General features: G+C 52.3%; 10 protein-coding genes across 10 annotated transcripts; 3 read left to right on the forward strand and 7 right to left on the reverse strand.

The window, feature by feature from the left end:
- Window positions 1-16: 16 nt before the first annotated feature.
- On the reverse strand, window positions 17-1,254 carry CLUP02_13261 (PAP2 superfamily protein; the record flags this gene model as incomplete). The annotated part of the gene is made up of 2 exons (XM_049292204.1): window positions 17-991; window positions 1,048-1,254. 2 exons carry the CDS (start codon window positions 1,252-1,254, stop codon window positions 17-19), a joined length of 1,182 nt encoding a protein of 393 aa, XP_049149350.1.
- Window positions 1,255-3,035: 1,781 nt separating this feature from the next.
- Window positions 3,036-3,602, reverse strand: CLUP02_13262 (glyoxalase/Bleomycin resistance protein/Dioxygenase; the record flags this gene model as incomplete). Its single annotated transcript, XM_049292205.1, has 1 exon — window positions 3,036-3,602. The coding sequence occupies one exon, from the start codon at window positions 3,600-3,602 to the stop codon at window positions 3,036-3,038; it is 567 nt and encodes a 188-aa protein (XP_049149351.1).
- Window positions 3,603-5,121: 1,519 nt separating this feature from the next.
- On the forward strand, window positions 5,122-5,418 carry CLUP02_13263 (uncharacterized protein; the record flags this gene model as incomplete). The annotated part of the gene is made up of 1 exon (XM_049292206.1): window positions 5,122-5,418. One exon carries the CDS (start codon window positions 5,122-5,124, stop codon window positions 5,416-5,418), a length of 297 nt encoding a protein of 98 aa, XP_049149352.1.
- Window positions 5,419-6,654: 1,236 nt separating this feature from the next.
- On the reverse strand, window positions 6,655-6,813 carry CLUP02_13264 (uncharacterized protein; the record flags this gene model as incomplete). The annotated part of the gene is made up of 1 exon (XM_049292207.1): window positions 6,655-6,813. The coding sequence occupies one exon, from the start codon at window positions 6,811-6,813 to the stop codon at window positions 6,655-6,657; it is 159 nt and encodes a 52-aa protein (XP_049149353.1).
- A 232-nt stretch (window positions 6,814-7,045) lies between these two features.
- CLUP02_13265 (uncharacterized protein) lies at window positions 7,046-7,633 on the reverse strand (the record flags this gene model as incomplete). Its single annotated transcript, XM_049292208.1, has 1 exon — window positions 7,046-7,633. The coding sequence occupies one exon, from the start codon at window positions 7,631-7,633 to the stop codon at window positions 7,046-7,048; it is 588 nt and encodes a 195-aa protein (XP_049149354.1).
- Window positions 7,634-9,753: 2,120 nt separating this feature from the next.
- CLUP02_13266 (choline dehydrogenase) lies at window positions 9,754-11,637 on the forward strand (the record flags this gene model as incomplete). Its single annotated transcript, XM_049292209.1, has 2 exons — window positions 9,754-9,840; window positions 9,907-11,637. The coding sequence occupies 2 exons, from the start codon at window positions 9,754-9,756 to the stop codon at window positions 11,635-11,637; spliced, it is 1,818 nt and encodes a 605-aa protein (XP_049149355.1).
- A 161-nt stretch (window positions 11,638-11,798) lies between these two features.
- On the reverse strand, window positions 11,799-13,549 carry CLUP02_13267 (serine carboxypeptidase S28; the record flags this gene model as incomplete). Its single annotated transcript, XM_049292210.1, has 2 exons — window positions 11,799-12,231; window positions 12,285-13,549. The coding sequence occupies 2 exons, from the start codon at window positions 13,547-13,549 to the stop codon at window positions 11,799-11,801; spliced, it is 1,698 nt and encodes a 565-aa protein (XP_049149356.1).
- A 989-nt stretch (window positions 13,550-14,538) lies between these two features.
- Window positions 14,539-15,367, reverse strand: CLUP02_13268 (uncharacterized protein; the record flags this gene model as incomplete). The annotated part of the gene is made up of 2 exons (XM_049292211.1): window positions 14,539-15,243; window positions 15,305-15,367. 2 exons carry the CDS (start codon window positions 15,365-15,367, stop codon window positions 14,539-14,541), a joined length of 768 nt encoding a protein of 255 aa, XP_049149357.1.
- Window positions 15,368-15,899: 532 nt separating this feature from the next.
- Window positions 15,900-16,007, forward strand: CLUP02_13269 (uncharacterized protein; the record flags this gene model as incomplete). Its single annotated transcript, XM_049292212.1, has 1 exon — window positions 15,900-16,007. The coding sequence occupies one exon, from the start codon at window positions 15,900-15,902 to the stop codon at window positions 16,005-16,007; it is 108 nt and encodes a 35-aa protein (XP_049149358.1).
- A 1,257-nt stretch (window positions 16,008-17,264) lies between these two features.
- Window positions 17,265-19,110, reverse strand: CLUP02_13270 (uncharacterized protein; the record flags this gene model as incomplete). The annotated part of the gene is made up of 4 exons (XM_049292213.1): window positions 17,265-17,378; window positions 17,440-18,435; window positions 18,498-18,971; window positions 19,081-19,110. 4 exons carry the CDS (start codon window positions 19,108-19,110, stop codon window positions 17,265-17,267), a joined length of 1,614 nt encoding a protein of 537 aa, XP_049149359.1.
- Window positions 19,111-21,288: the final 2,178 nt, after the last annotated feature.

The following is a 21,288-nucleotide window of genomic DNA, read 5'->3' on the forward strand; positions in this document are numbered from 1 at the left end:
ACGAGTCGGCGACCGACTAGACCGTGTCCTCGCCAGAAGGACGCCGGTCGCCTCTCGAGTAGTGAGATGCTACCGCCTTACGGGGCACACCAACACCTCGCGTATCCCTACTGTCGCTGGTATACCTTGTCCTGCTAACCATTCTGTCAAGACCAGTTTTCTTTTCCTCGCGTCTCTTACCCCACCCGGCCTTGCGTGTGACCACCGCGCCATTCTCTCCGATAGCCTCGAGGTTGAAGTCCAAAGGCATCTTGCGGTGGAGGGGAATATGATTGATACGCCAATCCCAGACGGCGGCGTAGGCCATCCTGTACGACGAAAAGGCAAAGACAGTCCCGATGATGGCGCCCGCCAGAACGTCGTACCAGTTATGGGACTGGTCGACCGTTAGGGAGCCGCCGACCAGGGTAGCGAGGAGGATCGGAGCGTATACGAGGACAAGCTTCCACATGGGCGTGTGATGGTTCGAAAAGACCTTGAACTTGGCGTTGAGGTAGAGATACAGAAACACCATGCCCGAGAACATTGCAGTCGTATGCCCCGAGGGAAAAGATTCCATCGTGTTGGAGAGCGTGCCGTCCATCTCCCTGGTGCAGATATCCGACGTCCACATGATGCCTCCATAGCCCGTCCCGTCCAGGCCTGTTGCGTTACCTCCCGGTTGGGAGGCCTTGCTAATGTCGGGTTGGCAGACTTCGAGGAAGTTAGGACGCAGGCCGCCGATAAGCCACTTGATCATGACCTGGAAGACAGTGGAGCCGATGACGGAGTAGAGCAGGCCCATGATGCCGTTGTTGATGTCCCAGAAGGAGCGCACCCTTATCTGGCAGAGGAGAATGGAGAGGATGGGCACGCCGATGCCGAGGGCGGTGGCGGCGTGACTGGGGATGTACTGCGGGATGTGCGGGTATGCGAATTGGGGGTAGACGACCTCGCCGTTGTCAAATGTGACGGGGAACGTTCGGTGTGCTGGCGGGTGCGCTCTGAAGACCTGGATACGTGGTGTTAGCTGAATGTCAGAGGTCGGAAGCGAGGTAAGGTGCGTACCACTAGGGCGATGACTCCCATGATGATCATGGTGAGGATGTCTAGCCATGTCACCTTGAGCCAGAGCATGAAGGGCGGCCGGTGAGCCATGCTGTAGTCTTTTCCATGCCAGTGATCATTGACTCTTGTCTCCTGGCTACTTTTGCGATGTGTCGGAAGGGTCGTGGTGTCTTGCCGACGACGTGCGAAAGGGTTGAAGCGAGCCATCTTAAGAAGCAATGTTGCTCTTGAGGTCTGAGGATAGATCCTATTAGGTGATACTCGGGACCAGGAGGGGAAGAGGATGGCGGTTTGTCCACCGAATTGAGTCTTGACGATATCCTGATGGAGTCCTCTCAACCAAAATATCATGCGAAAGAGAAAGGCGAGGTTGTTGCCCAAGCAGTGAAGGGGGAAACCTCCAGGTAATATGCCAAGCGCGCTTTCTCACCATCACCGCCATGTTCATCATATCCTTGGCAGCTGCATCACCACAAACAGGCAATACGTAGTGCAAGTCGTACTTGACAGAGGCAGACAGCACACACAGAGAGAGCACAGAAACAACACATCGCTACAGAGAGCCAAGAGACTTGAGAGTCCAGGCGCGACGACGCGCTGCCAAGCCACTTCCCGTCCATCTTGACGTCACCGAGAGTGCGACGGTGTAACTCTCGACGGGCCAGACAGCAGCGCGACACTCGCCAAAGGCACAGTTTTGGGGGCAGCTGTGGGCTGAACTAAAGTTGATGACAGGGGTCATCTGCAGCCCTCGGAGATTCAAAGCCACTCAAGGCCTGCCAAAAAGGCTTGGCTGATGCTGTTTCGTTCCAGCCACAGCAAGAAAAAACCAAGGCGCATGCCCTGGCTTTTGTTGGAATGAGGAATTGTGTCGTATGGACGGAAATGAAGCTTTGGGGAAACTGTCTTTCCTTTTGCGCTAAAAGGTAATGGTATAAGGATTGAACGGAGTATGGTCGGCAACGTAGAGGGTTCGGGGCATGTGATGTGAAGGCGGCCCGTAGCCGCGATTCTCTCATTCAATCTTTGATCCTTTATTCAGAGTCTCTGAGGTATGAGATTGGACGGTCCTATTCAACGCATGTCTGAGTAGTCTACTGAAGAAAGATTTTCCGTCGGTTTTAGACACTCCGAGCCACGATGTTGTCTGCAACACAGTCCAATCAACTTGGAGCATTCTCCTATCAACCTGAAGAGCTGTCTTTTGATATATTCGGCTTTCACTCTGTCAGAGACTGTCTCCTCGGGGGTCAACTACGCTCTTTGTCCTCTGACAAGACAAGCAAAGTAGAGTCTGGCAAATTTGGCAGAGCAATGGTGCATCTCGCGTCAGATCATACGGCCCCTGTTACCAGCCCCTACATGTACCTTCGCTACGTTATGTCTGGCATGGCGCTTACCCCGTCGACTGGGGAATAGTCCCAATACGAACATCTCCATGTTTTCTTTAAATGCGCTCTGAGCTAAGGTGGCGTGCACGGCAAACGGGTAATAAAGGAGATCTTATCAAGTTAACCACTACTTTTCTCATGATCGTCTATGTACTCAAGATAGATGAGTACGTACTTGATTATTAGTTTGCCAGTTTGTAATCGAGACGATAAGGCGTGAACATAAAGAGTTCCTGTCACGTCGACTTCTTGGCTAAGTTCATAGCCCAGCTCTGAATCAATTTGCAGTCATGAGGCCTTCTATCTGAGGGTTGAGGTTGTTGCTTAGGTGTCTGGCCGCATGTTCCTAGCACCAACTTTTACGTGGGAGCAGAACAATAAGTCTAGTACCGCACACCAACAAATAGCAGGCTTCCAAGAAGACTTCTGAGAGTTCAATGCTAGTCGTATCTCAGTTATATGCTAAGTGTGCTTTTCGCATCATTGCATGCAATTACTAAGTGCACCTATGACTTACATGTGCGAGCACGATGCATCCACGAAATTCAATCTGATTCTCGGAACCACAACATCCTAATGCACAACACAGCCTAGATATCATAACTTCACCTCCTCCTTTGCAAAAGCCGTCCTCTTCATCAAGCTCTTCTCATCCTCACCAGCCTCAAACCTCTTGACCATCTCCTCAGGGTCGAACCTCGGCCCCCTGGGATTCTCCCCAAACTCCGCGCTCGTCATATACGCAACAGCATCCTCCTTCGTCTCGAAGACATCTACTTGCGTCTCAATCTTGCCGCCATCCGGATCGCGGTAGTACATACTAGTCGACATGCCGTGGTTGACGCACCAAATAGGTTCAATACCCAGATCTCTGCGAGCCTTGTAAGACTGCAGCAGGTCGCCGAGAGAGTCAAAGGTCAGGGCGAAGTGGTCCATGCCGACGGTGTTGTCCTGTCGCGGGACGGCGGTGGGGTCGTTGAGGATGGCGAGGCGGTGGTGCTCGTGGTCCCATGTGAGGAAGGTGATGAGGGGGCTTGAGGCGGTGATTTTTGCATCGAGGAAGGTTTGGTAGAAGGAGACTAGCTTTTCGGGGTTGGCTGTGCGGAGGACGAGGTGGGCTAGTTCGGAGGGTTTGCAGACTCCGGTGGAGGCTTTGATCGCCATGTTGTCGTGTTGTGTTGGTTTGCTGTGAAGGTATTCCCGCGGTGGATCCGGGGGTGTAGATGATGTTTGGAGGATCTGCGGATGGATGGTCCGGGGAAATCGAGAGTGAGATTTGGTGTGGGGTAGCTCGATATTTAGATTCTACCTTACCTTAAGCTGAGAGTGCACGACACCCGAAGGAGCTGATCCATCGTCATACCTTTGTGGAACGTAGTCAGTCTCGTGGCTCGCTCAGTATGGCTCCATGTCTGCTTACGAATAGCATCTCCGAGTGGCTTGTTGCATCCAATATCCAGTGTCACAACAGTCCGTGTACACATGTGTACGGGTGCACCACTTCGGAGATTTGGCGTCAGAGGCCGTTGCCGTTGGACGAGTCGGGTGGATGAGGACCCGGACCGGAAGTCCGCCCGTAGTCGTATAGTAGCTTCTCTTTGAACCAATAAGATGGTAAGAAATGTGTCATGTCCTGTGACTGCGATTCGAGGCGTTTTCCAGACGGGATGATGGGATGCTTTTGGGACAAAGATAGGAAGGGGAGGGACATTGGGGCCGAGCTTTGGCTTCTCGGCGGTGAATGGGCCCCGATTGTCCGTCAACGCATGGCGGCGGGGTAGGGAAAAGTGCCCATCTGTACTTACGCTGTAGCTGACACCGATGACGCAGCAATTACGATTTTGAAGAAAGTAAGTCTGGAATGAGGATGTAAGTGTTGACTACCTTGCGCATTGTCGCAAGCCTGCAGCATCCACCCGTCTTGAATATCGAGGACTGTGATTCGGCGGTCAGTGAGGGGCGTCGGCGTGGCTCCGGGGAGAGCAACCAACGGAGCCACGGGACGCCGTTAGTGGACCCGCCGTGCCGTGCGGGACAGAAAGCCGTTAATCGCCCGACTTCAGGACTCAAAGTCCCGGCGCCGACTGCCCGCAGTGTACCACACAGTACAACTCCCGAAGAACCCCACTGCCACGCGGAACAAGAAGCGGGAGACGAGCTTTTTAGGTCATGTTCGCGAACTCAGCGGGGCCTTTAGTCCAGAAAGGATTGCCAGCATGGGCTGTGCAGTTTGTCTGGTCGTTTCTCTCCTGCGGATCGATCGCTGGGTCAACTTGTGGCGGAATGCCTTGCTACCAGATTCGAACTTCGACACCCCGGACACTCGCCGCCAGGCCAAATACCGGACCATGACCCGACGCGAACCAGTACCATAGGGTCTGGAGGCCAAACAGGTTACCGCCAACGTGTCGCGGTGGGTTATGGAAGCCCTTGCTCTCGTCCCCGCGGGGATGCCGCCTGCATCTTTCACTCTAGTTCTTGACGGCCAGCCCGCGCCCCAGTTGTGCACGGAGATGTTCCAGATGACGAACTAGAGAGATATCGCGTGGCAGGCGGCCTGGTTTGCATCGGCGGGCCAGGGCATCGTCCCGCCGACGGAGTGGTTGCTTATCCCATCCATCATGTCCAACATGCTCCGAGTCGCCCGCAGAACCGGATACTTTTATCGGGATTCCCTCGTGCCATGAGGGATACCGTCCAAGGAATACCGATTGTGAGGTGCAACTTTGAACCGGGCGAGCTGTGGAACGTCGACCGGATCGTGCAAGATCACCGGAATCGGACTCCGCAGCAGTGGCAGGAGGCGTGGGCCGACCACGAGCCAAAGACGTGGTTTCCCGTGGCGCCGCTTCCGTGTTTTCAAGCTCTGTTCGAGGAGGATCTGGTGCCGCGATGCGGCAAGAAGGGAAAGTTGTCGAGATCGCGGCGATCGAGAGGGATTACTTACGACGGTGGTCACGTCGCGTCTGCGCCTCGTTGATAAGACGTAGGTTATGGGGAAAACCTGATTCTCAAGTGGTGGGTGCACCGAAACCATGCGTCGAAAGGCGATTAAGGAGAACCTGAGGCTTTGTCTGGTGCTCAATGTAGTCATGAGTGTGGGTTAAGTAGGTGCTGTAGATATGTCGACTGCTGAGGGATCGCCGTTCTGCGGTCAAAGGTCTCGATCCGAATCTCAACGTCAAGTTAGATGTCTTGGCTATCCGGTCACATGACAGTAAGATCATGTTGTATGTAATAAAACAGAGGGTGTCGCTCCTAGCAGTTGTATAATTACCCGTTTCTTCAGCATGTATATTTCTGGACGAAACGAAACGAAACTTGGGCTTGATATAAATTCAGATTCCACGTCAATTTCAGAAAACCTTCTTGCTCGAGGTGCGGGCCGCTGGAAGACCGCCGGCCACCTGGACAATGCGGCCGCCAGACGTCATGTACAGGTGCTACCTACAGCAGTATCACTCCCATCAAATTTGACTCACGGAGATGGTCTCGGCGGCTGGCCTTCGTCATCCTCTGTCCACCAAAATTCAGTCTTCTTCTGGATGCCTGATCTCAGCGGGATTTCACTATCTGAACTCCTCGTCTCCGACCCTCTTCGACAAGGTGACCCAATCATCGTCGAAGGCACTTCAAAGCGGTCGCCTCGGAGCTTGCTACTGAGATACTCAGACTGCAACGGGTCACATCTGCCCGTTGACTCTGGAAGTGTCTGCTGCGCTGTACCATTGCTGAAGAAGTGGACGTAAATGGACCTTGTAAGAGCGAGGTTTGCGGCGATGATACCCAGAAACAGTTCGAGATTCGACCAGATACCGGCGACACAGTATGCCCCTGCAAGACAAACGTCAGTCTTTATTTCGGTTCGTTCCGTCGATGGTAGGGGAAATTGAACGCACAACTCAAGTCTGAGGTGGATATTCCCAATGACGCTGCTCTAGCGACGCCGAACCCGGTCGCCCTAATATTCAAAAAGATAGGATGTTAGGTGACGTGATGTCTTTTCTGGACATGAAACTGGAAGATGTTTGGGAGGAGCTCACACAAGGCCCAGCCCCATCAAGCAAGAGACTGATATCTTCGTCTGTCGAGGGCAGCGCTTATACCCATTCAAATCAATCAAACAAATAAGTCAAACAAACAGTCAAATATAGGAATTTCAGTAAGTTAAACAATCAAATATTCTAGCCCATATATTTAGTATATTTGATCAAATCTAGAATCTAAGGGTGGGCCCGAATATACCAATAATATACCGAGAAAATACGGTAAAAAAGGGGCCGCCCGGACCCGGATTCGAACACCGGACCTCCGGTATTAAAGTGGGCCCGCCGAAAAAACTTCGGCACCTCCGGCGCAGAATCCACTGTACCATTTACACCTCTAAACGGGCTATAGAAAATTCTAGCAAATTAATCAAATATTCATCAAATAAGTCAAACAATCAAATATAGCGCGAGAAATCAGCTAAACAATCAAATATGAGGTTCATATTTGATTTGTTTGTATGGGTATAAGCGCTGGTCGAGGGATCTTCACATTCCAAATCACCACAAGAGGAAGTAGTGAACAGATGAGGTCCGTCAAGACCGAGTATGCTACCAACTCTAATCAATGACGAGACCCCGAGGCTTCCGGAATATTTTGATCATACCAATCGTCGCATAGATGAAATATATGCGGATGTGTGTTGGCCAACACACGGCTGACTTGCCCCTCCAGAAGCCGACGGGCTGACACTCGGCTATCAAAATGATCACGACCCCGAAATTCGTAATGAGGACACCAGCCATGATGACATGCAGCAAGCGCTTGAGCACCTTGGTATCTTTGATGCGAAGGATCAAGAGACACATTGACACCTTCAGAAACGCCACAGAGATGAAGAGCAGCATTTGTCCCCACCAGCCGTACATGTTGATCATCATGTAGTCATGGTTGCTGAGATAGACTCGGTGTTTGCCATTTCCGTGTTTCCATTGTAAGACGACGAAGGCGAACCGTACAACTGCCGTTGCGCCTGCGAGAGCGATAGTCAAGTCGTCCCATCCGAGCTTCCGGTTCGCTACTCGCACCCATAGTCGGAGGCCGGTCGTGATGACGAGGAAGATTGTCAGGGCGAGGGCGAGGGAAAAGGAGATTGGACCGACGTCCTCGTTCGGCGGTAATGATTCATCTCGAGAGACTACGGTCATCGTCGTAGGTAGCTGCTGTCTGGAGAAGTCCGTTTATGCAAGTGATATCGTCGAGATCGGGTTTCAAGACCAGTGGCACGCTGTCGTGGCGTGTCTGAGAACACACATGACGCAGGAAGATGCCGCCTTCTCAGCAATGGCCAGATGCCAGTCATATAAGTCAGTTTTGTCGGACCAAAGCTTTGCACTATCTGGGCATTCTGTTTCAAGCAAGCCCGCCGCAGAACCTATCAAACAATTCGTCCGCATATTTCAAGGAATCTGCAAAAATCTGTGGCGCCCGGATGGTGGCTCTTCGGATTCCCCCCAGTTATTGCTTTACCACTCGGCCGGCAATGTGACTCAGGCATGCAGAATCGACATTAGACTTCTCGTGCCTGGTTCTGTGAATGTAAAGGGATGGCAGCAGGACAGCCGTTTGGAATGCGGAACCCGCTCCGCTCCCGTGCAACTTCAACTTCTCGAGACCTGGGAGTCAAGGGAGTATTTGCGCAGGCTTGATTACACCTTGGCTTCCGCCTCGTTGGGTTTATGACTCGCATCCCCACACTTTTGGCTGGGCATTATTTAAGCGAAAGAAATGGTAATCGCAAGACTCAGATCATCAGAGATAATTCAACTCCTTGTACAGATAACCTTCTTATGGGCCTAAGGTCGTGCTATGCTTGTGATAGAAGATGCCGATGTATCTCGAACTGTGAAGGCTGCTAATACATGTGCTGAGAGCTGGGAATGAAGCTTCAGTTATCGAGCAATGTTAAGTGTTGCCTAAAAAGATTGCTTTTCGGAAGTCAGATATTCATGTTCTCCCAAGCTCCCACCGACAAAGGTTGTCTAATCCGGTGTTAAGGTACCAGGTCTTGAATCCAGTCAGCTTGGAAGTCCGACAGCGAGGCCTTCCTGGGTCGTGGGGGATAAGATCCTGACCTGGCGCTCAGGATTTGTCCCGTGTACTGTCGAGATTGTCCATATCAATCCCCTATTTCGTCTCCAGTTTTGTTTCAGTAGAGGATCCTGTGCCTACCTGTGCTAAACAACAAATTTTGTTCGGACAGAATTTTCTCAACCCCTCAGCGTGAGGCCAAAAGATGAAAAAGCAGCGCGACTGCAGTTCCGACAGTACTCCGTAAATTTGAATGATATGGCAGAAGTGAATGATCTAGTCTTTTCCATCGCCATAATTACCTGTCTGTCTTGTTGGTAATCGTTTCATCGCGGCGGGTAGAGTCTTCAGCAAAGCCCATCAACCCCTTTACCACGCCATCTTAGTGCCTTCTCGTGCAACCCACACAACCCTTGTCCATGTAAGCGAACATTGAGCTAGCGGTAGACCTTCTTCACACAGATGCCGCTGTCGCTCCCGGTGTGGAAATTCGTATTGGAGTGGGCGGAGGGCACGACCGGGGTAAACTGCCGATGCCCTGCTGCAAAGTCCGAGGAACCCCGCCCATCTCGCAAAGAGCCAGGCGTCAGGACGATGCAGATTCAACGGTTGATGGTACGCTGCGGATAAAGTAGGCACGGTAGGTTGCATCAAGGTCACCGGCGACATTCCATCTCTATCTGAGGAGGGTTCTCTAGCGTTGCAAACTCAGCCGTTTTCACCCCGCCCGGAAGCGAAGAGAACTTTCACCCTGAAAGCCACCCACCCACGTTTCCTCGGATAGTTCATCTAATCGTCTTCGATGTCGCGCTGGGTGTGCGAGGGTTGATTCCCCGTCTACTAGAACGCCCGGTTGAAGTGTGCCCTGACTCGCTTCCATGGGTTGTGCGAAATGAGTTGATTATTTTGTCCAACGTTTTGCAAAGCCACATGAACTACCCTGGGCCCCAAAGTTCTATTGTACAAAAGAATGCCGGAATTCTGATCCAGAACGCCCATCAAGCGTCTAAGCCCTTGCAAAGGACGGATTCAGTAGACTTCCCAAGTGGTGTTGGACATCCTGATCGCCGTCGAGACACACTTCCAGCGACGTTGGTGCCGCCGCCCAGCCCGACAAAGTGTGCCGCTCACAACCCTATGCGCCATCTAAACCTGCATGTCCGCGTAGCTCGCTTGATTCAAACCAGACTCTTACCTCGTTCAAAGGGACCTCGCATGAAGATCTCGATACATCGAAATGTTCCCAGTCGCCTCGATCCTGGCCCTGTACGTGGCAGCAGTGTCAGCAGCTCCTGGTCAGCCGACTGACAAGGCTTTCGACTACGTTTGTGCTCTCTAACCGATTACACCCACCCCGAATTATGATGTGAACTAACTGATGGCTCTACAGATTGTTGTTGGCGGAGGTACTGCTGGAGTCGCGCTGTCGACCCGTCTCAGCCGGGGGCTGCAGAACGCGACAGTCCTGGTCATCGAAGCAGGTCCATCAGGGCTCGGCGACGAGCGCATTGAGATTCCGGGTCGGAGAGGTTCGACGTTTGGGAGCAAGTACGACTGGAATCTCACTACTGTGCCGCAGGAGGGATCAAATGGCCGCGTCTGGGTTCAGACCAGAGGGCACGTCTTGGGTGGGAGCTCCGCACTCAACCTCTTCTCATACGATAGGGCGTCTGCGCACGAGTATGACGGATGGGAAGAGCTTGGTAACCCAGGGTGGAACTGGGACTCGATGCGCTCTGCCATGATGAAGTCTGAGAATTTTACCTCGGCCAACACTCAGTACTACACCGGGAGCGAGGGCGTTGGCAATGCTGGACCTATCAAGGCTCTGATCAACCGGCTCATCCCCAAGCACCAAGCCCCGCTGTTCCCGGTCATGAACAGCTTGGGCATCGAAACAAACCTTGAATCATTGAACGGCAACGTTCTGGGCGTTCTGTACTCGCCCAACAGCATCGAGCCGACACACTACAACCGATCCTACAGCGCCAACTCTTACCTGCCCTTAGCCGGTCCAAATCACTTCGTTTTGACAGATTCAAAGGTCGCCAAAGTCAACTTGGAGACTACCTGCCATGGCAGCCAGCGTGCTACCGGCGTGACTCTTGTCGACGGAACCGTCCTAACTGCTCGTCGCGAGGTTATCGTTTCTGGTGGAGGTTTACTGAGCCCCTCTATTCTGGAAAACTCCGGCATTGGCAGGGCGGATGTTCTCTCTGCTGCTGGTATTAGTCAGATTATTGACCTTCCAGGAGTAGGTGAAAACCTCCAGGATCACATCCGCATCCAGAGCTCGTACGAACTGAAGAGCAACTACACTGGATACGACCGTCTCAAGTACGACACAGTCTATGCTGCTGAGCAGCTCCAGCTCTGGCGGCAAGGCAAGACTTCAATGTACGGATACTCTGGGAGTGGATACACGTTCACCAACTGGAACCAAGCTCTCGGTGACGATGGAGAAGCAGCGCTTGCTGCCCTTGCTCAGACGGCGATTGTGGATACCAACAACCCGGTTGAGAAGAAAAAACTCCAATGGCTCAACGATACAACGGTACCTCAACTGGAAATTCTTTTCAGCGACGGATATACCGGCGTCAAGGGGTATCCTGCTTCAGGAAGTCCAGGTTACGGCAAAGACTACTTCACGCTCATCGCGGCCATTATGCACCCACTGAGCCGAGGGCATGTCCACGTCAACCCTGCCGACCCCTTGGGACCACCTCTCATCGACCCGAATTATCTTTCAAACGAATACGACTTGCAAGCAGCCATCCAAGCCATCAAAAAGTGTCGTCAGGTCGCTCTCACCGAACCTCTCAGATCCACGTGGGTTTCGGAGTATGAGCCAGGCTTGAATACTACGACAGACGCACAGTGGCGGGACTTTGCTCTCAGGACCACCTTATCCATCTATCACCCAGTCGGCTCCTGCGCAATGCTCCCGAAGGAAGATGGCGGCGTCGTTGACCCGTCACTAAAGGTCTACGGAGCGGAGAACCTCAGGGTCGTGGACGCAAGTATCATGCCAGTCCTAATTTCAGCGCATATTCAGACTGCAATATATGGAATTGCGGAGAGAGCTGCTGATATCATTATTGAGGCTGCAAAAAAGTTATGAAAGGCCTACGCCAGTAGCCAAAGTCAAATATTATCCAGAGTATGCTGAGTAGCAATGACGTTAATGTTTCCTATGTAGCGTCCGATGGGCTATTTTGTTCCGCGTACATACTTCGCTATTGAGAGTTCTTTGTAGCGCAAAATTATATTCAGTATTACTGTCTACTTTCTTGTCGCAGCAAACTCCTCGAGCCAGGCTTGTACAAACTCCACCTCGAAGCTCTGAGCCTCTTTGACAGGCAACGGTGGCAGGTCAGCCGTTGTCTCGTTCTTGAAAATGCCATTCTCGTCCCAGTGGTGAACTGCTCCGCCCGTGATGACCAAGTTGGGCTCCTCGGTGGTCGACTCTGGCCGCGGAAGCCCGATCTTGTTAGGAGTCGCAGATCGCCACGGGTCAGATTCGCCATCAATGATGGCTACGCGAGGGTAGCTGAAGTTATAACCACCGTACTTGTTGATGGCTTCAACGTCAGGTAGCGAGGTAATGTTGAAAGCCTTGCGACAGATGACTGTGGAGTATTCGATGTCAATCAGGCGAGAGATCAAAGGAAGCTGGTCTTCCGGAACGCCGGAGCCGGTCTGGAGGTAGCCCCATCTAAACACAAGTGTCAGAGTTTGGCCACAATAATTCTGAGTTCAATCACTTACTGAGAACAATACTGGTATGCCCACAGACGCCAGGACGCGCTGAGATCATCCGCGGCATACGCATCGTCACTTCCGGGTCCGAAGCAGTCGTCTTGGTTCTCCGAGTCGCACCAGGACGATGTGTAGTTGACGTAGCCAATGTAGTTCTTGAGTCGAGGGGCCAACTCCGTGACTTCTGACTCATAGCCGCCAATCTCAAGTAGGTAGCGAGCACTAGAGTCAAGGCTATCCGTTGCGGGCCACACCAGTTCGTCGGAGGTCATGTTGCCACAGTAGAGAAGGAAATCGTCGCTGTCAAGGGCTGGGTCCCAGTTTCGACCCTGTAGCCCTGCAATGCCGCCCCCAATGGCGCTCGCAAAGTCGACGCTCGCAGTCACGTTAGGGAGTCCGAAGGCGGTCTTTAGTGTCACGATGTCCTCCTCAGTCGCGTTGCCCTTCTGCATCAAGATGTTGTCCACCATGTGCATCAGTTTCTGCGTCGTCTCTGCGCATCCCTCGGGGGCGAAACGTCTCGCGGCTTCATAGTATTCCCAAAAGTCAACCACGGCGGCAGTGACTCCAGAAGAAGAGATCGCGCCCCAGAAGACTTCAGGGTACAGTTTGCGCAGAAACGCGACGAAGGCGCCGGCATACGAGCCTCCGTACACGATCCACGGTGTTTCCGGTGCCGTCAGATTAACTTCTGCCAGTTTGCCGGGGAAGACAATGTTCTTGGCAAAGTAAGCAGTGTCCGCCAAGGCTTGATCGGTCGTAAGGAATCGCAGATTTTCCGTGCTGAAGTCTGGGGTGGGATAGCTGCGGCCGTAGTACCGATGTTCCAAGATGACGCCGACTCCGTTGGTTGCTTCCGCCAGGATGGCAACGATACCCTTTTGCAAGAAAGGCAAGCGGCCCGCGCCGCTGGTTTCACCCGCTGCCAGGGCGATGACAGGGCCTCCAGGCTTGTAAAACCGGTCGTCGTACCAGTATCGGAGAGGAAAGCTGCCATTCGAGTGCGGCTCGTACATGGAATCATTGTGGAAGTGGTCAACGGGAACCGAAAAGTTGAAAGGCCGGTAGAGAGTGGACGGATCCGGCGCGCCGGGGGCACTGTCATTGGCGAATAATCGGACGACCTCGGGGCCTGCAGCTCCTTCGGCAGCGGGTTCGAGCTCGGGTTGGAGATGGAACTCCCTCCACATCTGAGCCGGGCTAAGCTGCGGTCCCAGAGCTGCGGTGAGCCGGATGAAGCCGAGGAAGCCAACTGTTAACCATGACGGCGCCATCGTGTCCCTTTTGACCTTGAAATGAGAAAGAAGATCAACTTGAATGAAGGCAGCTGCGGACCGTACAGAATTCGCGCCAACAAGTCGCGCCCCCGGCCATATTTGTGCTGTCCGTGTCGCTGCCGATCATCGCAATCTCAATCCGTGGGTGCCGCAGCGTCGTACGAGGGGTCCAGGGACTCGATTGCGTCTTTGCGTGTCCGAATGCTACCTACCTGATCGGTCGTGGCGCCCCATTCGACGATACGAACTCATTGTTCAAAGTTCGATGTTCGACCTTCCCGAAAAGCACAAACTTCGATCCGAGATGGGGCTGGCCAAGGCCTGTCCCCTGCCTTGTTGGACGTCATGGATTATGAACCCGCTCGGCAGACTTTAAAGGGGATCTGCAATCAAACGCTATCATGACAACTATTTTGCCTCAGACAGCATTGCTGTCTTTAGACTTTGAAATGTTTAATTCGAGATGAATAAATAAAGCTTGCCTGCGCTACGGTTTGATTGCAGAACGTACTTAGTACGCACGCGCCGTATTTCCAAGCTTAGAGGCGCGGCAAAACTAGGTCAATTTGAACCGTGTTAGCCTTGTTTAGGCTCGCTGAGTATGTGTTCAATGCGGCTGGGTTAGAATACAGCACCTATCGTAGACGCTTGGGAAACAGAATTGTCGCCAGCCTTTAATTGCCAGCCGCAACGCATTGGCTCAATGACGCGAGACTAAAGCATCAGCACAGATGGTCGCAGCAAGTGGACGAAGCACCACTTTACAATCTGAAATTTTATACTGCTAACCTGCTAGGAAAGGTGCAAATGGTTGCATCTACGCATCTAATCAACCGCTAATCCTTATACCACTTAGTTCATATTGCTCTTAGCGAACATTTTCGTGCAGGGTTTTCGCAGGAATACAACAATCACGTCCCGACCTTAATGTCTCCAGAACTAGTGCGCAGTTCATTGGCTGCGGATACTCTGCTCAGACATCCAAGCTAATGAGAGCCTTGTGAGCATTTGTAAACACTCTGATTCTCTTCGTTGCGGCCTGCTGCCCGAGTCTCCCCTCTGCCTAACACCACCGCGTCCACCCCGGGTCCTTTGTTAGATTCGCCATTGCTGACACGGCGATAATGGATAGCTAGGCCTATCAGACCGACCCATATTGCTAACTCCGATCCATATATAACGATTCCATAGATTTTGAGTGTCTTCTGAAAGATCACAGATAGAAGCGATGCAACATCCCCGCTCAGATCCAATGTTGCGAACTTAAGGGATAAGCCCGCGTCCGATCGAGTCTTCAACATCTGAAGGTAACGTCGGAGTACGCCACCAGCCAAAAGAATCGCAGCTACAATAGCCATGAGAATTGATGGCCACGTGTGCCCGCGTTCGCGTGCCAATTTGAGTGCGTAAACAAGGCCAACTTCGGCACCGGCCAGAACAATGGCTATGCCGATGACGCTAGCCACTATTTTCCGTGTGCCCCATTTGTCGCCATAATATTTGCACTGAAACCAGGTCCAGAGACTGAGGAAAATCAAGATATTGGGCTGTATCTGGAGGGCAAAGTTAAAATCGTCGGCGATATTGTATACGCCGAGGGGGACTCCAGCGACAGCCCATGAGAGGAAAAAGGTCGACGACAGGGACTGGGTGTCGTGCCGCCGCCAGCTTTTCCAAATTTGAGGCAAGAGCTTGAATGAATTTCAGTAAAGATATTTTGAAAAGACTACAAACAGAACAGTTGGTTTCTACCCGAAGCGACCAAAGCACTGCCCCAAGGGTGCCGAACACGTTGGCAGCAGCGGGACTGTCCATGGTCTTCTTGGATATTAAGCTCGTAGAGAGGGTTGAGAACTCTGTGATGCTAGAACTTTGTTGACTCTTAATCTGTGTTGCAAAATCAAAATTCGTCCGGTTTGACGGAAAGTACAACGCATATATATGCGAAGAAACCGTTCCGACAGTGAAGGGGTTGTGATCTCAAACTGACCAATCAAATCGTTCCTGTGAAAGATGACCTTGAACCTGCCAATCATGTGCTTGAGCTAGTAAGAGCCGAAATCGGGGTTCAGACGGGTTATTGACTGAGCCAAGCCAAATCTCGACGTCAAACCTCTCTTCATCTTTTTCCCATGGCCTGGACCATTAGCATCAACCTTCCCGTCGATGGCCTCTCAATCCAACAAGACCGTCGATTCTGCCCGGTGGCTTCTCGTCTCTCGTCGCGATCTCTCTGCTAATTCGTCTTTCTTATAGGGTGTCAAATCGACCCAAATCTTTTGCCGGCCAACGTGCCCCGGTCGTGTCGCTCGACGAGGCAATATCATCTTTTTCAACGACCTGCAACATGCCTCGCAATCCGGATACCGACCCTGCAAGCGATGCGAGCCATGTAATGATGACTGGAGCAGAGACAGCAGCAGTCGCAAGATTGCACATCAGGCGCGCGCTATGATTGCAGCCGCCGAGGCCGACAGCCTCAAGTAGACCGTAGGAGGCCTGGCGCGGAAGCTGGACGTGGCGAGCGCGCACCTCCACCGGCAGTTTAAGAAATGTTTTCTCATGAGTCCCAAGGCTTTTGCGGCATCTCTTAGTAGGCCAGAGAGAAGCCTGATGGGGTATTCGGGACTAGACGAACAAATTCCGTCCTCAGACTACAGATTACCAGAGACGTTTACAGACCTCGAAGAATACCTCCTTTCGGACGACCTCATGGGCGGTTTCTTGACTTCGTCTGCGGATGAGGTGGACTTATTCGAAGCCCTGGGCCCTACTATAGATACGGGATCTTGAGTGAAGTAGTACGTATAAAGAATAAGGGTTGCGTTCTTATGAATTTAACATTAATATAACTTTCTTACAAATGAGGTTTGATCAAGAATCACGTGCTGTAGGCTGAAGCGTTTCTTTCAAAGAACAAGAAATCACTTTAGATCTGATTGATTTCTTGTCATTCAAGCCCGCTTGCTACATTCCCAAACTTGCCGGCTTGTCTTACGGCCAGCTAGTCTTGGTGAGTTTTGTGCTGACAATAGTCAAGGCTATAATACTACTTACAGTATCGTGACTTTGTAAGCTTGTAATAAGCCATATCCTTAAGTCGTAGGCGAGGGCAAAAATTCGGTGGTCGGTGATGCTCTTGCTGAGAATTCCCAACAAACGCCCATGACACTGTATCTTTGACTGAAGCAGCAAAATAGTATCACTCAAATAACGAGGTTCGATCCTAAAATTCAACGGCTAGATACGGGTTTGAATGGTTTACATGCTACCTAGAATGCAATCCATCTCTAAGTACATCCACTGTGAGTAGGGATACGGTCTCTTATTCACCATGATATCCGCTTCGCTCTTCTCAAGAGCATAAACGCGAAGAAATAGATGCTGAGATAGAACCGCGAATAGGAGGATTCCATATTTCCAGACAAAAACATTAACAACAGATCACCAAGTTTAGTTTTGCAGTGGATAAAAGGTGGTATAATAGGTATAGAAGATAACAAAGGCTTGCGATAAGGTGGCCCGTATTCAATAGCCGCCGTAAAGCGACCCCAGAACATAAAACCTCGCCAACCATGCAAAAGTAGGTGACACGACCCCGCTGTTTCCGTGTCCTCGTATCATTAATTCTTTACTCCCCGACAAGACACAGTTCCACAACTAGCTCGCTCGCGCATGTAATTTGATTGATATCGTAAGGTTGCTGAAGCGTTTAGACGTCTTGGACGTTGACAACGTCGCCGTAGCGATCGACAGCGACCTCCTTCTTCTGAATGGAAGCCTTGACTGGCTTGTCGGCAGCGAAGATGTGATCGAGTTCCTCGAGCTGTTTCAGATGAGTCAGCACATGCTTTGAAAAGGTCACTAGACTTAATCTGAATACTTACGGTGCGGCCCTTAGTCTCGGGAATGAAGACGTAGATGACAGCGGTCTGGACTGCGTCCCAGATGGTGAAGATGATGTAAGTCTTCCAGGCAATCTTCTCCATGGAGACGGGCCAAGCGAACTGGTTCAGGAGACCGGCGGCGTTGACAGCCAAGTTGGAGAAGGCCATACCCTTGGCGCGCATCTCGAAGGAGAGCACCTCGACGGGGTACAGAGCCTGGAGTGGCGTGATACCGACCGAGTAGACGGAACCGAAGATGAAGATCATGGCCAAGCAAGCCTGGGACGCGGCTGGGTTGTCGAAGATGGGGGCACCACTGTCCGTTTCACCGACCTGAGACTTGGACAAAATACCTGAGGCGACAGTCATGCCGAGCCAAACAATTGTGCAAGCGGTGAAAGAGAAGAGCAGTAGGGGACGACGACCGACTCTATCAACAAGCAAAGCACCGCAAATGGCGCACAGGAACTGCTGGCAAGAGTTGATGAGGGTGATGTTGGCTTGCTGGATGGGGTGGGTGTAGCCGGCGGTGTCGAGAACGGATCCGAGGAAATACGACAGAACAGCGTTGCCGGCCCACTGACCGAAGATCGAGATACAGACGTTGCAGGAGAGACGGTAGACGGAAGCGCGGTTGCGGAACAGCGCACGGTAATCCCACCAGCGCTTGTCGGCACCGTCCATGTTGAGGAGCTCTTCATACTCGTGTAGCTGGAGCTTGACCCATGGAGAGTCGGGATTGCCATTTCCGTGGTACTTGGCGAGTACTTCGGCAGCCTTCTCCTTCTTATTGTTGACGAATAGCCATCTGGGAGACTCTGGCATGAACATGCAGAAGATTACAATGAGTCCGGAGAAGAGAGCCTGAAGCCAGGTGATGAGGCGCCATGAGGCATCACCATCGATGTCCAGGGCTCCGCGAGCTGCACCAGAAGCAATGATAGCTCCAGAAAACCAAAGGGTATTGTATAGCGCTCCAACGACTCCGCGGTAGGCCTTGAAGAGTCGTTAACACAAAGATTCTTCATCTTGTTCGATGAGTTGAGGTTGTTACTTACCGGGTGGTTGATCTCGACGACGTACATGGGTCCGGCGGATGCGGCGATGGAGACACCGAAACCAAGCAGGAATCGACCTCCCATGAATTGGCTAGTGCCATTGGCAGTTGCCTGGATGCAGGTACCGATAATGATGATGGCTGCACCGATGAACATGCCGATTCTGCGACCCCAGGTGTCGAGGGCGGGACCGACGAAGGGAAGAGCCACAACACCACCAATCTGGTACATGGAAGAGATAATACCAGCCCAAATACCGTCGTTCTTGGCGCCATAACGCTCCTTGAAAGAAGGGTTCTGAAGCAGGTTGTTGATCAAGGAACCGTCATAACCGTTCATGGTGGAACAGAAGAAACCGATGAGAGAGAAGGCGTAGATCATCAGCTGGGCTTTGGTCCAGGCACTAGGGGGCTCCTTGATCATGGCCTCGTTGAAAGCCTCGCTACCCCTAACGACCTTGGTCTGGATTTCCTTCTGCAACATCAAGACATGTTAGCTGCTGCTTCCTAAATCAGTTGCGTGGGGCTCGACGGTAAAAGTCACTGCGACTTGCCTTGTCGGAGTCATGGTCGTGGGCGTGGACAGTGTCCACGGTATCAATCTTCTCGGACATGCTGACTGTGGGCGGCACGCGGCCGAGGCGCAAGTTCCCTTTGTTGTTGGCGGAGAGGGAGTAAGCTGAGATGGCCGATCACCACAGACCAAGCTGTGTGTAATGGATCTTGGAGGCGGGAAAGTGGATGAGGGGAGGGTTGAGGATGGAAAGCTCAAGACAAAGCAGGCCAGGGATCGCGGGGACACGCCGAGGTTTTATGATTTTCGGCCTTGGAAATCACCTGCGACGGGGATGAGGAGTAAGATTCCGATGGAGAGGAAGCGGTTCTTGGTAGGAACGAACCCCAACCTTCAATTGCCCATCAATTAGTTCGGCCGTTTCGAGCCTACCACCCTTGCATGGGGTGGAAGGACGGCCCATTCCCACATGGGACCGAAAAGGCGGCTGGACTAGGGCGAATGGTCCTTGGGTTTTGCTTGTACTGGCTGGGCAGATCGTTGGTTGCACCACCCTCGTTCACGCACCCCCTACCAAACCCTTGTCCTTTCAGAATTCTCAAGCAACACCTGCGGATGCTGGGTTGCCACTTGAGCGACCGGCTACCTAGTCCAGCATCCGACTTGTGAGCACAGGACATGCGAAGAGGCGTTGCCCGAACGTAGACGCCGAAATTCGCCTTGAGCTGTCAGGTCAAGCTCACCATGTTCGTCTTCTAACCTTGAAGAATTCGTCTCAGGGTGTGACACTGCTTGGCGGGTACCAGCTACTCGTTTTCTCGGTCCCGTGATGGCTGCATCGCAATCAATGTGAATGAGATGGGAGGCGTCCGGGCGGTTCGTTAAGCAAACCTTGGGGGCGGCTTATGGTTCTGGCCTGTCTGTCTGCCTTAGTGCGGAGGGAAACCCCCAATTACTCTCCAACAATGCTTCGTCCGTGCCGAGTTCTTCTGAACATGGTATGCAGGGCCTGGCGAAGGAACGCTAATGAAGGCGTGTCAACCTAGAAGCCCATCCCAGTAGACGAGACGAAACGGGCCGGCAGACGAGATAGGCCAGCTTGGCTAGTGTCTGGCGTTGACGATGTGTGCGTTGGGTTTCGATTATGGTCACCAACGTTGTCAGGCGGAGGAGCAGAAGCGTCAAGTCTCTTGTCCTGGCCGGCCTCTTCTGCTTTCACCCTCCCCGGATCAGCGGGTCGACAGGCTCCGTACCCTTGCCAGGATGTTTGCGGATGCTATGCTGCCTTGCTACCGGTTCGATGGGGCGCTGGAGAAAACGCCAAAAAAGGTTTTGCTGAATCTGGGGCAGAGTGTGTGGGCTTGTGGAGATGCTGGCCGTCTTGCCTCGAGTCGACCGGGTTGGTCTGTTGAGTCGAGCGTAAGGTGACCTATTCGGGACATGCCCAGTTGTCTAATCGGAGATATCATTGTTGTTGTAGGCGACAACTTCTTTCGAGATCGAATCATTGTGAGCCAATTCAGGTTCCTCGGTTGCTCACCAGCAATACGGATAGTCCATGGGGCGCCCGCCCGGGTCCCTGAGACCACGCAGCCGAAGACACACGAGCCCGTCGCACTCTAACGCGTTCTGTGGCGTCTGGGTTGGCTGCAGAGGGTTTAGATGGGGAAGAAAAACTGGAGGGGAGATCTGGAGAAAGGTACGCCAAACCCAACTGGGTCACAATAGCTCAGAATGAGAGGATTCACAGTCGACTCTAGCCGGGCCGTCGTTCCATGTGGTCTGAGAGCAACACCTGTCGACTTTCATTTGCTGTCTCTGCAGACTGGGAATCATTGAAGCGACAGAGGACTCAGTCCTTGGGGGGAGTGTCCTGGGCTTTGCTGAGTGTTCACCCACCCCCTGTCGTGGTTTTCGTGCTCACGCCAGGAATGTATCTTACTAAGGACCGATACTCATTCCATGCCCTTACCTTGTAAGACAGCTAAAGTATTTCGCAATAGCGAAAGGTCCCGACTTCTTCCTCCGTACACGCTTGTTAGCAAACTCACCAGATGGTCCTACAGTTTTGAACCAGACTACTGCGTGAAATCCGTCTAAACCAACCAAGCTCACGGACACATGTATTCCCATCTTAGTTACTTTCCATAGTTCAGCATTCCTTGAAAAGAGGAAACGGCGGAAAGGATCATAATTGACTTGACAAATGCTCCATCTGCACTTTCTGGCGCCCTCCGAGTCTTCTCCCCATTCTCTCGACAGGACGCTATTCCTATCT

Source organism: Colletotrichum lupini, chromosome 7 (assembly GCF_023278565.1).
Source record: "Colletotrichum lupini chromosome 7, complete sequence".
Classification (NCBI taxonomy): Eukaryota; Fungi; Ascomycota; class Sordariomycetes; order Glomerellales; family Glomerellaceae; genus Colletotrichum; species Colletotrichum lupini.